Source organism: Emiliania huxleyi, assembly GCF_000372725.1.
Source record: "Emiliania huxleyi CCMP1516 chromosome Unknown EMIHUscaffold_142, whole genome shotgun sequence".
Taxonomy (NCBI): Eukaryota; Haptophyta; order Isochrysidales; family Noelaerhabdaceae; genus Emiliania; species Emiliania huxleyi.
In genome coordinates, this window is record NW_005201176.1 from 228,560 (window position 1) to 243,454 (window position 14,895).

Here is a 14,895-nt window from a genome sequence, read left to right on the forward strand (position 1 = left end):
GTGCTGTTCTTGTAGGCGTGTGCTACGGCACCATGGCCCAGTGCACCGCCGGGATCGCCGCACAAAGCAATTGGATGTCGGTGACCGGCCACTACCCGCTGCTACAAGTATGACAGCGAGCGCGGCCGGTGCGCCAGCAAAAAGTGCAAGCCGCCGACACGCTTGCCGTTAACGCATTCATGACCCGCGTGTCCTTCCCACAGGTGCGTGCCGAAGGACGCGAAGCCGGCGCGTGGCTACTACAACACGCCGGACGATTGCGAGGCGTTTTGGCACACCCGGGGTCGCACTGCCCTCACCCTTGCCCCCTCCGCCGCCGCCCTCGCCCTCCCCGCCGCCCTCGTACGACCGCCACCACGGTCGGTACGATGGCTACCGTCACGGCCGTTACGACGACCGCCACCGGCACGGTCGGCGCGATCGAGACGACGACGGAGACGACTACGATCGAGACGACGATGACGGCGACGACTACTCGTACTAGTGCGATCGAGATAGAGCGTCCCACTCTTCGGCGAGAGGAGTTTGAGGGCGACTTAGTGCCCATGCCACAGGATCACCAGGTAGGCTCGGCGGTGGTTTTTCTTTTTCGCCGAGGCAGCATGTACATGGTCCGCCGCACGCCGCCTCCGCCGCCTCCCGAGGGCGTCGGCGACGTCCCCGCGAGCATTCGGAAGGCCGCCAAGGATGGCCAAGCGGGAGCGGTGCTGGTGTGGCTCGACGGCGGCGGGCGGATCGACGAGAGGTTCGAGTACACCTTTTCGGACGGCTCTTGCATGAGCGGCATGACGCTGCTGATGGTCGTGATGGCCAATGGCCACGAGGAGCTGGCCGAGGCGCTTCTGCGGCGCGGCGCAGACGTCTCGTTGCAGAAGAGCAACGGTGGCACCGCGCTGATTCTCGCCGCCGGGAATGGCCACGAGAACCTGGTCGAGCTGGCATTGCGGCACGGCGCGGAGGTCAACCAGCAAAGCAAGATTGGCAACACTGCGCTGATGGATGCCGCCTACAAAGGCCACGAGCGGGTGGTCGACACGCTGATCCGGCACGGCGCAGAGATCAACCTGCAGACCAGCAAGGGCGGCACCGCACTGATGCTCGCCGCCGTCAACGGCTGCCCCGCCGTGGTGCTCCGCTTGCTGCGGGCGGGCGCAGACATGAAGCTGCGCTCTAGCGGCGGCAAGACGGCGCTGCAGATGGCCAAGGAGGAGGGCCACGCCGAGTGCGTCGAGGCCTTCAGGGCGTATCTCGGGGAGGTGGCGGGCCGGCGCGAGGCGCCGTCGGCCGAGGTGGACGGCGCAGGGGCGGGAGAGGCGCCCGCAGGCGAGGCGGAGGCGGGCGCCAGTGCTGCGGCCTCTGCTTTGAGCGGCGAGGGCGGCGCAGAGACCGCGCCGGGCAGCGAGGCGGTGCCAGAGGAGGTCGTGCTAGCGGCTGAGCGAGGCGAGGAGGCGGCGGTGCTGGCGTGGCTCGACGGCGGCGGGCGGATCGACGCGGCGTTCGAGTTCGTCTTTGATGACGGCCCTATGAGCGGCGTGACGCTGCTGATGGTCGCAATGGGCTACGGCCACGCGGAGCTGGCCGAGGCGCTTCTGCGGCGCGGTGCAGACATCTCTTTGCATAACGGCAACGGCGGCACCGCGCTGAGCCTCGCCGCCTCGAACGGCCGCGAGGAGATGGTTGAGCTGGCACTGCGGCACGGCGCGGAGGTCAACCAGCAAAGCAAGATTGGCAACACTGCGCTGATGATGGCCGCCGATGAAGGCCACGAGCGGGCGGTCGACACGCTGATCCGGCTCGGCGCGAAGATCGACCAGCAGTCCAGCGCCGGCGACACCGCACTGATGCAGGCCGCTTTCTGCGGCCACCCCGCCGCCCTTCTCCGCTTGCTGCGGGCGGGCGCAGACATGACGCTGCGCACTACGGCTGGCTGGACCGCGCTGCAGCTTGCCAAAGACAAGGGCCAAACCGAGTGCGTGCGCGCCCTCGAGGAGCATGCGGCGGCCGAGAAGGCGGCCGAGAAGGCGGCGAAGGAGGCGGCATGGGCTGCGGGGGCGGCGGAGAGGGCGGCGCAGAGGGCGGCGGAGGAGAAGGAGGCGGCGCGGCACGCCGACGAGCTGCTGGCGGAGGTCGAGGCGGAGAAGCGCGCCAAGGGCAAGAAGGGCAAGAAGAAGAAGAAGGGCGGAGGGGCGGGCGGGGCTGGGCCGTCGCAGGAGACGGAGGAGGGTGCCGAGGCGCCGTCGGAGGCAGCCACAGCCGAGGCTGCGAAGAAGGCCGAGGAGGAGAGAATGATCAGGCTTCTCGAGAAGTGTCACGAGGAGAGGATCCGGCTCGGCATCACGGCGGAGAGCCAGGCGGCGGCGTCGGCAGAGGTGGCTAAGGCGGCGCGCTTGGACGCTGAGGCGGACGAGGCGGAGGAGGAGGCGGAGGCGGACAAGGAGGAGGAGGAGGCGGCCGTGGCGGCGCTGGCGGCTGCCGAGGTGGCGCGTGCGGAGGCCAGGGCGGCGCGTGCGGAGGCCAGGGCGGCGCTGCGCCGGGCCGATTTGGCGCTCGAGGGGAGCGAGACCGCGCTCGAGGAGGCGGCTGCTGCTGCAGAGGCGAGGGGTGCCGCTGCGGCCGCTTCGATGGCCAGGGCAGTTGCAGCCAGGATGGCGGCGGATGCGGCCCAGGAGCGCCCCTGAGAGGTCACGGTGCGACTCTCGAAATGTCTTGTGTGCATCGATCTTGTGCGCGGGCGCGGGTGGGGGGTCCCGGTCTTTTTTAGAGGTGGAAGTCTCCCTGGCCCACTGTGGAGTTTGTGTTTGAGGGCGACTTAGTGCCCATGCCACGGGCGCCCCTCTTGAGAGGGGAGACTAGTTCCCTCAAGCCGCTCGCCTGCGTTTCGGAAAGCCGCTCGCTCGTGTACTGTACCGTGCGTATGCTTGGGTAGCCTAGAGATAGAGGTGAGAAAGAGCTCGATGGGGTGCAATGGGGAGCGAGAACCGTCAGAGGTGCTCACCCAGGTTTCGGAAGTCCGCCTTGTCGACAGAAGCTCTGATCTGTGTGTAGCGGATCACCATGTTGGTCGCGCTCTGCGAGAGGACAACCGTGAGCCGCGGATGCTTGCTCGGACGCGGACCCGCCGTGCGAGTTGCAGACCCAGAGGAGGCCGACCCAGCTCATCCCCAGTGAGGCCATGCCCAGCGCGGTCAGCCATGAGGGGCCTTTTGGCCAAAACTTTTAAGCCCCTCTCAGAAAAGTTAGCGACCGGGTAAGCTGAAACATGAACTGTGGGAGACTGGGTAAATAAACTGGTTTGACGGAAATTGTAATCTCTGCGCGAGGTCGCGAATCTCAAAACCCGGGTATTCTCTGAAAATTATCCTTATAGCTTATTTATTTTATTTTATTTATTTATTTATAATACAAGCCCCTCTCACAACAGACTGGCACGGACGAGGAATGTTGACATCCCCAGCTACTGTTAATTAATTAATAGCTAGTAGTAGCAGGTAGGGGCAGTTTTCGAGGCAGTTAGTTTGGTGTTTGGGGAGAGCGAGAGTCCTCAGTTTGGTGCTTTTTGGTCACAGACAGGGCGCACCGGTCGCGTTGGAGCGGCTCCGCGCGGGGAGGTGGGTGGGTGTATGTAGGGTGGGCCGCTGGCACCATCCATGCCATCCCAGGGCCGGGTGTTTTTTGTGAGCCGAGTCGAGCCGAGTCGAGCCGAGTCGAACGGAGTGAGCCGATGGAGCTGCACGGAGCTGCCACCGCACCATCTAGCGGCTAAGACACAGAGTGTTGCTACCAGGGTAGAGTGTTGCAAGCGATCTATGAATTGAGGCGGCTGCGTGGGGCGCTCTCGTAAGAGCGCCCGCCCGCGCTGCCATAGGTTGCCCGCTGCGCTGCCAATCGTTTCGGGGTGCTGTCTCCAGGCCCGGCGAATCTTCACAGCGCGGCTGTGCTCCTTCGTCCACAGCCTCACGCTGACTCACCATGGCCGATCGCACGCAGCCATTGGTGCTGCACCACAAGAACCCGGTGCCGTCCTACGTGCCCAACACGTGGCGGTGCTCGATGCTGCACAATGCGTGCCTCACGCTGTCCACGCCGCAGCCGGCGTGCTCCGCTCGATGCCGCAAGCGACCGTGGCGGCTGGACGTGTACGGGCCGAACGCGTCATCGCAGGTGCGCCAAGTCCTCGCCGAGCGCCGCTTCATGCGTGATCCCATCGAAAGCTTTAAGTTGCGCCCCCTCCAGCGCGACGTCCACAACATGAGCGCCGGAGCGGTGCCGCCGTCACCCATACTGCGTGGCGAGGCCGGAGGCCTCACGATGATCTGGCCCGTTTTTGAGCCTTCTTACGGCGACTTTTGGCGCGACACGATGCTGCCGCTCGGGCACCTGCTCTCGTTGGGACGGCTGCCGCACCGACTCGGCTTTTCGGGGCTGCCGACCGGCTCGGGCGCGCTGGCGAGGACTAATGCGGTGGAGGGGCTCGAGCGGATACGCAGCGTGTGCACCTTTGAGCGGACGTCGCCTCGCACATTGCGGTGCGAGGACGCGTGCTACGAGAGCGTGCGGCTGTGCGAGATCCTCCCGCACAGCTCGTTGCGCGGAAGTGCCGCGTGGCTCGCCATGGCGTCTCTCGACGCCGCGCTCGGCTTCGAGGTGCCGCAGCTCAAAACGAGCGCCGTCTCGGCCGAGCCGGGCGTGCTGCGTGTGCTGCTCGCGGCACGGTTCCCCTAGATGCTGAATGCTGATCCCTGCACTCAAAACTGGCACTCTGCATACGCTGCACGATACAGTGGCAGATCCCTGCACTCAAACTGGCACTCTGCATACGCTGCACGATACAGTGTTCCCACTTTCCTCAGCTAGTACTAGGCACGGTACGCGCGCCGGTTCATCCTCAACCTGAACGAGGTGGTGGCTGCGTGCGACGGCTTGCTCCTTGGCGGTTGGACGCTGCGATGCGAGGCGCACGCCCTCGCAGGAATGTCGCTGCACGCCGTGGTCGCCAAGATGCGGCAGACGGACGTCTTTGTCTCGATGCACGGCGGCGATTGCATCAACGCGCTGCACATGCGCCCCGGCCGCGCAGTGATCGAGCTGGTCAACCATGGGTTTGAGAAGGCGCCGTGGGTGTGGCTGGACCAGTACATGCGGCTCGTCAAGAGAACTTTTCGCGTGCGGCGCATCGTGCTGCCGTCCACTTCGGGCCAACGAGCTTCGGGCAGCAACCAGACGCAGAACTGGAAGCAGATGCAAAAGAATTTCGCAGACGCGTGGAACGCCAACGGCACTCTGCCATGGCCTCGCTTGCGCGACGAGCTCCATGCCATCGTCCACGAGCGCCCTCTCACACGGGCGGCGGGAGGGCAGCCGAAGCAGCCGCCGCCGCAGCGGCAGCAGCCGCCACCGCAGCGGCAGCAGCCGCAGCCACCGCAGCAGCAGCGGAGGCGGCACATGACACGGCTCGAACACAAGGGAGTGGACGAACCACCACCCAAGTACGGCACGTTGGTGGTGCTGGTGCCGTACTTTGGAGCCCCGCCGCCGTGGCTGCCGATTGCGCTCGCGTCGATGGGCGGTCCCAACGCCGAGTTGGTCCGGTTCTTCATCGTGGGTGATGCGTCGGTTCCACCGGACGTCTCGGTGCCGTCGAACGTGCGCTTTGTGCCGGCGGAATGGGACGAGGTGCGCAGGCGGGTGCGCGAGAAGCTGGGCGTGGACATGCCGTACGACTCGCCGAGCTACCAGTGCAAGGGTTGCGTGATGTACAGCTCAGACCGCGCGGCTGCTAATGCGAGCGTTCTGGCGGCCGAGGCGAAGGCGAGGGTGGCCGGGAGTTTGCTCCACCACAGCAACAAGGTGACGGACCTCAAGCCCTTCATGGCGGCTCTGTGGCCCGAGTTGCTATGCGCCTGTAACTCTGACGCCGTGCAGCTCATTCTTCCTAGCGCGGCCCGCATAGCCTCCTCCAAGAGCGGGCCCGGGAGTGCTCTGCGTAGGCCGGCCGTCGCTCCCAGGTCGACTTTCCCGTCAGCGCCCAGTCGAAGGAGCAGCGTCGCCCTCCTATCCCCGGGGCTCGGCGCGTCCTCATCCTCCTGGAGCAGCCTCTGCGCCTTGACCGCCTCTACCCGCTCGCCAATCTGCTTGTACGGGTCACCGAACAGCGGCCTCCCGCCTCCTGTATAATAGTAGGTCGCCATCTCCTGCGGTTCCATTGCCCCGTAGAAGTCGAGCTCCCTACTCCGCCCATGTTGAGCGTAGTGCCCCGCCAGCAGGTCGCACCCGTGATTCAGCCTCGCCAGCAGCCCCGTCGCACTTGGAGCACTTGGAGTGCAGTCGGCAACCTCACATCCAGGGCCGGTGAGCTGAGAAGCGCATCCAGCGGGCCGGATGATCGGGATCGGGCTACGGGCTGTCGCAGGAAAAATTCTTTTGCTGGCGGTTGTCTTTTGCGTGCCGGCGACGATCGTTGCCCTGCCGTGCCGTCGCGGCGAAGGTCGCGGGGAAGGGTTGCGGCCGAAGGAGCGCCTCGAAAACATATATGATATCTCCGCTCGTCCTCGCCGCGAGCGCGAGCGGAGTGCTGATCTTCGCCCAACGCCCTCTGTCCGTGCTCTCCTTTACCGGCCCCGACCGGCACCGCTTCCTGCACGGGCTGTGCACCGCCGACGTCAACGCGCTGCGCGGAGCGGGCGTCGCGGAGTCGGCAGTGGTGGACGCCGCCGGCAACACGCAGGACTTACTCACCGTCTTGGATGGCGGCGGCGACGAGCTGCTTGCGCTTGGCGAGCCGGGCCGCGGGTCGGAGCTGCACGCCTTTTTCGACCGCTACCTCTTCCCGGCGGACGCCGTGAGCGTTGCCGAGGCGTCCGGCGAGTACTCGTGCTACGAGGTGGTCGGGGAGGCGGCTGGCTCGCTCCTGGCAGACGCGCTCGGCAGCGAGTTGCCGCACCCGCTGCCGGCAAACGGCGAGGTGCGCCGCCTTGACGGCTCTGCCGCGTGGCTGCTCGGCAGCGGCGCGCTGGCTGCAGCTGCGCCCGCCGCAGCGCAGGAGGGAGAGCGAAGCTTCTCCGTCCTGCTCAAGGACGAGCCGCGGCTGGCGGGGTGCCCTGCTTATGCACGTTTGCACAGCACACCTCCCCGTCACTACTTTGCGGTGCCGCCCTTCCCCTCACCGCCCTTGGGCAAGACAGCCGGACCAAAGCTCAGCCATGCGTGTTCTTCAGGTCGCTCGCGGCGGCGGCGCGCCACCTCGACGCCTCCACTCCTCCGTGGGAGGCGCATATCTCCCCACATCTCCCCATATCTCCCATCTCCCCAGATCTCGCCACAGCCTCCAGTCCGTCCCACGGCACTCGTTCCTTCGCTCTCCCTCTCCTCCCCCTTTGCCCGCCCTCCCTCTACCCTCCCCCTCCCCCCCCCCCCCCCCCCTCCTCCCCGCTGCGCGTGGAGGGAGATATGGGGAGATATCCCGCTTCTAGGCCTCGAGGTATGGGGGCGTAGAGGGAGATACGGGCAGAGAGTCCGCTTCTAGGGAACCCGTCGGCTCGTGCGGTAGGGACGGTCCCGGTGTCTGCAGTCTTCTGCGAACCTTCTCGGAACCTTCCCGCAGGCGCTGCGCGTGCGGCGGGGCCTGCCTCGCCGTGGCGCGGAGTTTGCTGCCGCCGGGGCCGCGCTGAAGGTGCCTCCCCTGTGGCTTGGGCGGTGGGAGGCGGTCGCAGTTGACAAGGGCTGCTATCTCGGCAATGAGGTCCGGGCAGATCCCTGCCCCCGGGGGGGTGTGTGTGTTCCTCTCTTGTGAACTTAGACCTCTCGCTCATCTCCGTACGCCACGGCGGGGGCTCCGTCCTCTCTTTCCGTCGACGTACTGCCTCCTCCCCCCACATCATTGAGAGGCGGAGCTCCATTTGAGTTCCCATCTCTCGGTGTCTATCCCTCAGGTCCTCGTCCGCCTGTCGCGCGCCAAGCGGCAGAGGCTCGAGTTGTACGGCGTCGCGCTGAGCTGCGCGCCGGCCGAGGCGTCGCGCCACGGGGCCTCCCTTGAAACACGCACGGCTAGCCATTCCTGTGTGAAGGGGCGAGGGGGGGGGAGGGGGGGGGGAGCATCCCACGCGAGAGCAAAGGGGGTGCCGCCGTCCTCCTCGCCCGTCAGAACTGACGTGACCACGCCCGCCACGCCCGCCTCCCCGCCCGCCTCTCCTTCGCCCGCCGCGCCCGCCCCTGCACCCCACACCGGTACCCCGGTGCGTGGACAAGGCGCTACATGCGCACGTCCCTGCGCGTCACCTCAGGCGGAAGGTTCCGAGAAGGTTCCGAGAGGAGCTTCCCTCACCTCAGGTGCCTGCAGCGGGGGCGGAGGTGAGGCTCACGACAACCGCAGAGGCGGGCGGAGGCGCAGGGGAGGCGGGCGCAGAGGCGGGCGCAGAGGCGGGCGCAGAGGCAGCTGCAGAGGCGGCTGCAGAGGCGGCTGCAGAGGCGGGCGCGGCGGGCGGAGGAGAGGCGGGCGGGGAGGCGGGCGTGGCGGGCGTGGTCACGTCCGTTCTGACGGGCGAGGAGGACGGCGGCACCCCCTTTGCTCTCGCGCTGCTCTCGCCACGTGCGGCGTCCGTCGGCAAGCGAGTGGTCGCGGGCGGTGCGCCTCACACAAAAACACAACCCCGGGACCAAAGACGCACAAGCACAGACAGTCGAGAAAGGGAGAGACCGCAACGACAGTCAGAAGGCAGCGCTGGGCCCCAGGAAGGCGAATGCGAGGACGGCCTCTAGCGTGAGCTCTAGCTAGTGAGCTCATCGCTACTATACGGTGCGCCTCACAGCTGTTTCGGGGGGCCTCACACGCCCTCCCTCACACGCCCTCCCTCACACGCCCTCCCTCACACGCCCTCCCTCACACGCCCTCCCTCACACGCCCTCCTCCACACCGCTCCTTCCAGGAATCGCCGGCGTCGTTACTGAGCTACCGTGTGCCAGCCGCGCGCGGGGGGGCGAAGGCGGCGCGGGCCCGGGAGGCGAGGCGGGGAGGGAGGAGGCGGAGCCAGACGCGGAGGCGCGCGCGGCGGCAAAGGCGGCTGAGGCGGAGCGGAAGGCGAAGAAGCTGGCCGCGATGGCGGCTAAGATGAAGGCGCTCGGACTGGCGTGACGGACGTGACTGGCGTGCTGGACGCATGGCGTGCACGTTCATCTGTTGGCCGATGCGCCGCCCGAAAGGCCGTGCCGCAGCTGTCCCTGTCGGCTGTCGCCCGTCACGATGTGTGACGAGACACGGCGCGAGACGATGGGAGGCCGCCGGGACCGAGCTCTGGCGCGCTGCTGGCGTGTGGCGGATCGCGCGTTGAACGCCCCCCGTGCGGCGCCCGCGGCGCGTTCTTTTCAATACAGCCAATAAATCAGCTACTGGTCAACCCTCCCCTGCGCAACAGGCTAACCTACGCACGTAACGGCCGTCAACAGTACACCGCGCGCAGCGACATGCATGGAAGTACAAGTGTAGAAACTAAGAAAAACGGGCGCGCGCGCGCGGTGACGATCGATGGGTATACACGCCGAAACGCAGACGAGGAGTAAGGATCTCACGCCGCGGCGGGGACGGGGCGCCCCCGGCAAAGGCATGCACAGTCAACATGTACAAGTGGGTCATGCAGTCGGCCGCCAGAAAGTGTACAATGGGTCAAGCGCAACGCGAGACGCCAGAGGTGTGGAACGGAGAGAAGGATGTCGGCCGGCGGCCTGTCAGCACGACCATGCGTTCTCATCGCTGCCCTCGGCGATCGCAGACGACATGAGCGGGTACGCCAGTCGCACGAGCTTCCTCGACGGCGTTCGCTGCTTCATGCCGAGCGGGCCGATCCTCCGTTGCGCGGCGTTGCTGCGGTGGAGCTGGAAGAGCTTCCACGTGTTGCTGACGAACGCCGCGGTCGCGAAGAAGGTCCCCACACCCAACGCAAGCAGCCCCGCCTTGCCGCCTGCCGGCGGCTGCAGCGAGTAGGTGACCATGCCTCTCAGGGAGGTCCTGGAGGAGGGGCCGGAGATGGCCGAGGTTGTAAATGCGCGCGCTTTTGGATTTTTCAAAGGCGGCGTGCGGCGCAACAACAAAGGCGCAAAGCCCCTCTTCGGTCGCCTAGCCCCAGCGCCGTCTGTCGGACGCCTGCGATAGCTTGCCCCGAAGACGGCGACACATTGCCGGGAGCACTGGGGCTGAACCTTCTTTTGTACTAGGCTAGGATTGAGAGCAGCCTCGCTCTCAATCCTAGAAGTCGAACGAAGGATTGTGAGCAGCACTCCTTGCAATCGTAGCATCTCTGTGCGATTGTGAGCGCCCACGCTCGCAATCCTACATCTTCTAGGACTAATGATAAGAGCAGCTCCGCTCCCAAGATGACTGGTGACGCCTAGTTGGCAGTCCGCCATCGTGGTATCTCCGTAAGTAAGACTAAGAGCACATACCTTGAAAAATCAGTCGAAAGTACGCCGCGCGCGCGTCATCCCAGACGCCCTCCCCGTCGGCGTAGCCCGCCTCCCAGATGGCGAGCACGGGGTTGTGCTTGAGCTTGCGCAAGTGGGCGCTCTCTTTCTTCGGGTCGAAGCCCACCACGTAGAGCCGGCTCCCGAGGCGTACGCGTGAGGCGAGCGTGTAGACATCGGTCAGGCTGAGGTGCGGCATCAAGCCGTCACGCGGGCCGATGCTCAGGATGATGTAGTCGAGCGTCTTGCCCTGGACCTTGTAGTCGGTGACGGCAAAGGCGAGGTCGATTTCGTGCCGCTTGACATTTAGCTTGGGCGGCACTGACGCCTCCGCCGCCCACACGCTCGACGGTCGGTACTCGCTCGGTCGGTCGCTGAGCATTGTCGGCACGACCAGCTCGGCCGTGGCGGGGCCTTCTCCGTACGCAGCGCCTCCTCGAGACCCTCGAGCTCGGTCTGGATGTCCGCGAGGAGCGATTGCGGCGCGGGCGTGACCTCTGGGTTGCCCATCGCCTCGTTGAGCGCCGCGCGCACTGCGAGGTGGTTGTACACCACCCAAGGTCGCACGGCGACCACGTTTCGGCCGCGCAGCCACTTCATCAAGTTGTCACGGTTGCCGTCGGGGCCGACAAAGGCCACGCGAAAGTCGGTGCCCTTGAGCCACGCCACGCGGTCGCGAAGCGCCTCCCTCGCGCTGCTGGCGAGCGCCTTGGCCGCCTCCTTTGGGCCGTCGTGAGGGAAGTAGATCACGTCGCCTTTGAGCGCGCCGGGGCGCTCGGCACCGTAGTGCGTCGTCACCTTGGCGACCACATGGTAGAGCCGCACATCCGAGACCAGCATGCGCTCGACCTCGGAGAGCGGCGTGAGCTCGCGCACGCGAGCCAGCGACCCGTAGTCGATGCCAGCGGCCAAGGAGAGCTTGGGTGCCTTGGGCTCCTTGTTTCGTGCGTCGGCTTGGTCACCACACCATTGACACAGCATCGCGCACGGCACCATCACGCCATGCTCATTTGCGCGGCGGTCGACGAGTTCGGGGTGCAGGTGGTAGAGCGTGCCGTCGTCCGACTCCCAGCAGCTGATGACGCGCGAGATGTCGGTGTCGCGGAATTCGTGCGTACCGTCGCCGTTGGGACGGTCGTTGCTCGCGCCGTTGGGAAACGCAAGGCGCACCTTTTTGTTTTGAAGACCTCGATACTTAGCGCACTGCTCGGGCGAGAGCTCAAACACGTGCCGCGTCTCGTCTTCGCCGCCGGCTACGCGCACAGACACAGTGCGCGGCAGCGCCGACACGTCAACCCGCGTGTACGTCAGCGACGGGTCCCGCACGCCGCACGAGGCGCATGCGTGCAGCGGCAGCGCGTGCGCCATGCGCTCGTCGCTCCACTCGCCCAGCAGCCGCCGCTTCGTCTCGTCGGAGACGTGCACGCAGCGCTGCAGCAGCGCCGCCGTCTCGTCCTCGGGCCGCTCCAGGTCCATGACGACGTTCGTCGAGGCGTGGAAGCGCGTCTCCAGGTCGATGGCCGCCTGCTCGGCCGCGGCGAGCTTGCCCTGGTCGACGCACATGCCGCACACCGCGTGCGCCGGGCAGCCGCACTGGCCGCGTTGTGGGCGCACGGTCTTGGCGACCGCCGGCGCTGCGCGCCGGTCGTGCTGCTCACGCTGCCGGCGGCGCTGGTCGCGCGCCTGCCGATCGCGCGTGTTCGCGGCGGCTGCATCTCTTGCTCGTTTCGCTCGCACCCGAGCGGCTGTCGCCAGGCGCTTCAGGTCGGCGGTGCTGCGCGCGCGGCCGTCGGCCAGGCACAGCCACATGTCCTCCTCCTTAGCAGGCTCGCACGGCTTGCCGTCGAACTGCGGCTGGCGCCCGCGACGATGCTTCGCCCAGGCCGGGCACGATGGTGCCGCGACGAGCGGCGTCGAGGCGACGGCCATCGATGGGTCCAGAAGACTTGGAGACACTTCTACCAAAAAATCGAGCACAATTGCGTTACATGGGCATGGCCGGGGTTTCTGCACCGAACGATCTTACTTTCGGTCTATCGAAAGTGTTGATCGATAAAATGAACTGTGTGAGCTCTGTGTCTTATTAAAAGCTCACCGACACTAACCGTCCTGCCGAGGCCCCAACCCTGGTGGCGTGTCGGGCTGCGAACGCTCAACCAGCATCGGCGGGTCGCCGCCTTGCCCTTCCGAGGACTCCGATGGTGTCTGTCCTGCTGCAGCGCCTCAGCTATACGCCGCCGCCGTGGGCGTCGGCGCTCGCGGCGCCTACGCACGGCCGCATAAAGCTCGGCCACCTCCCGACTCCGCTGATGCGGTGGGCGTGCGGCGCACTCTCGGAGCTGGGTGTGCGGTGGAGCATCAAGCGGGACGACCTCTCCGGCAACGAGCTCTCCGGCAACAAGGTGCGCAAGCTCGAGTTCCTGATGGCCGAGGCGGTCGCCGGCGGCCACGACTGCGTCGTCACGATTGGCGGCGTGCAGTCGAACCACTGCCGAGCGACGGCGGCAGCAGCGCGGCTGGTGGGGATCGACGCGCACCTCATCCTGCTCGTCCGCGACAAGAGCTTTGGCGACGAGCCGGGGCTGCAGGGCAACCTGCTGCTGGACCGGTTGCTCGGCGCGACGCTGCACCTCTGCTCCGGTAGCGACTACCTGCGGCAGGGCGGTGACCTGGCAGCGATGAACCGGATCAACGAGCAGGTAGCGGCGGAGCTGCGGAGGCAGGGGCGCGTGCCGTACATCGTCCCGGTCGGAGGAACAACGCCCCTCGGCACCTGGGGCTACTTGAGCGCGGTGGAGGAGCTGAGGCAGCAGCTGCAGCCGGAGGAGGGGGCGGCGGCGGCGGCGGGAGGGGGGGCGGCGGCGGAGGAGGCGGCGGCGGCGGCGGAAGAGGCGGCGACTTTCGACCCGATCGACCACATCGTGTTCGCGGTCGGCTCGGGAGGCACGGCGGCCGGACTCGCGCTGGGCAGCCACCTGGCGGGGCTGCGGCCGCAGCTGCACGGTGTCGCGGCTCACACAAAAACACAACCACGGAGCCAAGACGCACAAGCTCAGACAGTCGAGAAGGGAGAGGCAGCAACGACAGTCAGAAGTCAGCGATGGGTCCCAGGAAGGCGAATGCGAGGACGGCCTCTAGTCGCGGCTCACCACTCGCCAGAGCATAGACACTTCCTAGACACTTCCTAGACACTTCCTCTCCGGCCTCCTCTACCAGGTGTCGCGACTCACCACTCGCCAGAGCATAGACACTTCCTAGACACTTCCTAGACACTTCCTCTCCGGCCTCCTCTACCAGGTGTCGCGGTCCACCACTCGCCAGAGCATAGACACTTCCTAGACACTTCGTAGACACTTCCTCTCCGGCCTCCTCTACCAGGTGTCGCGGTCCACCACTCGCCAGAGCACTTTTACGACCTCGTCGACGCGGAGGTGTCCGAGCTGAGCGGCGGCAGCTTCGAGGCGTGCGCGCGCGAGATGCTGGCGATCTACCCGGGCGCGGGGGCGGGATACGGTGTGGCGACGCCCGAGCTGATGGCCTTTTGTGCAGAGACGGCGCGGCAGTCGGGCGTGCTGCTCGATCACACCTACTCGGGCAAGGCGCTCTACTACTTTGCGCAGGCCGCGCGCGCGCAGCCCGAGCGCTTCCGCGGCAAGCACATCCTCTTTTGGCACACGGGAGGCGCGCGGGCGCCCCAGAAGCGGAATGCGAAGTCTTGCCTTACCCGCCGCGCATACCCGCCGCCCTCTGCGCGCACCCCGCGCGCACCCCGCGCGCACCCCACCCGCCCCCCCACCCGACCGGCCGGGTGGGCGGCACGCGGACCTCATCTCTTGCCCTTCCCACTCGCGCTCGAGAGGACACCTACTCCGCTGTAGTCGACTGTGTTCCGCTGTGTTCACTGCATTCGTACTCTCTCTCTCTCTCTCTCTCTCTCTCTCTCTCTCTCTCTCTCTCTCTCTCTCTCTCTCCCTCCCTCCCTCTCTCTCTCTTCGTATATCCCGTGTATTCACGCGGTGCTCGAAATACACTGCACACCGCATTCCCGCCCTGGTGTTGGTGGATTCACCGCGTAGGTGCGCTGGCCCTCTTTGCCAAGACGGACGAGCTGCTGTCCCATCTGCCACCCGGCCAGGTGCGGCGCCTCAAGCTGCCGTGATGGTGGGCAATATATTGTAGCCCAAGGACCACTGGCGCAACTTGAGAGACCTCCAGAGAGCAGAGGTGTTATTGTGAGTACGTGCGGGCCACTGCGGGTCGACAGCAGACGAACGGTAACCCTGTTGTGACCCTTTCAAACGTGTACACCTCTACACGGCTCTAACACCCCATCTTGGTTGGCTCGCTTTTCACACGCATGTCACCGCCGTGAGCGTGACGGGGTTCGCGAGACGCGACGCGCGAACAGAAAGACGGATTCTTTTCCGCCATGGAGGTGTTTCGATT

The 14,895-nt window shown here is 66.3% G+C and overlaps 5 protein-coding genes across 5 annotated transcripts; 4 read left to right on the top strand and 1 right to left on the bottom strand.

Moving 5' to 3' along the window:
• Positions 1-368: 368 nt before the first annotated feature.
• On the top strand, positions 369-2,678 carry EMIHUDRAFT_110941 (hypothetical protein; the record flags this gene model as incomplete). The annotated part of the gene is made up of 2 exons (XM_005787468.1): positions 369-563; positions 2,085-2,678. The coding sequence occupies 2 exons, from the start codon at positions 369-371 to the stop codon at positions 2,676-2,678; spliced, it is 789 nt and encodes a 262-aa protein (XP_005787525.1).
• Positions 2,679-3,969: 1,291 nt separating this feature from the next.
• EMIHUDRAFT_227867 (hypothetical protein) lies at positions 3,970-6,352 on the top strand (the record flags this gene model as incomplete). Its single annotated transcript, XM_005787469.1, has 5 exons — positions 3,970-4,695; positions 4,861-5,319; positions 5,464-5,916; positions 5,988-6,134; positions 6,344-6,352. The coding sequence occupies 5 exons, from the start codon at positions 3,970-3,972 to the stop codon at positions 6,350-6,352; spliced, it is 1,794 nt and encodes a 597-aa protein (XP_005787526.1).
• Positions 6,353-6,529: 177 nt separating this feature from the next.
• Positions 6,530-7,667, top strand: EMIHUDRAFT_227868 (hypothetical protein; the record flags this gene model as incomplete). The annotated part of the gene is made up of 2 exons (XM_005787470.1): positions 6,530-7,092; positions 7,601-7,667. 2 exons carry the CDS (start codon positions 6,530-6,532, stop codon positions 7,665-7,667), a joined length of 630 nt encoding a protein of 209 aa, XP_005787527.1.
• Positions 7,668-11,475: 3,808 nt separating this feature from the next.
• On the bottom strand, positions 11,476-12,418 carry EMIHUDRAFT_441042 (hypothetical protein; the record flags this gene model as incomplete). The annotated part of the gene is made up of 1 exon (XM_005787471.1): positions 11,476-12,418. A coding segment is annotated over exon 1 (903 nt), but the record flags the coding sequence as incomplete, so codon positions are not given.
• A 142-nt stretch (positions 12,419-12,560) lies between these two features.
• Positions 12,561-14,734, top strand: EMIHUDRAFT_429282 (hypothetical protein). The gene is made up of 3 exons (XM_005787472.1): positions 12,561-13,241; positions 13,320-13,452; positions 13,828-14,734. Exons 1-3 carry the CDS (start codon positions 12,648-12,650, stop codon positions 14,325-14,327), a joined length of 1,227 nt encoding a protein of 408 aa, XP_005787529.1. The 5' UTR covers positions 12,561-12,647; the 3' UTR covers positions 14,328-14,734.
• The last annotated feature ends 161 nt before the right edge of the window (positions 14,735-14,895 follow it).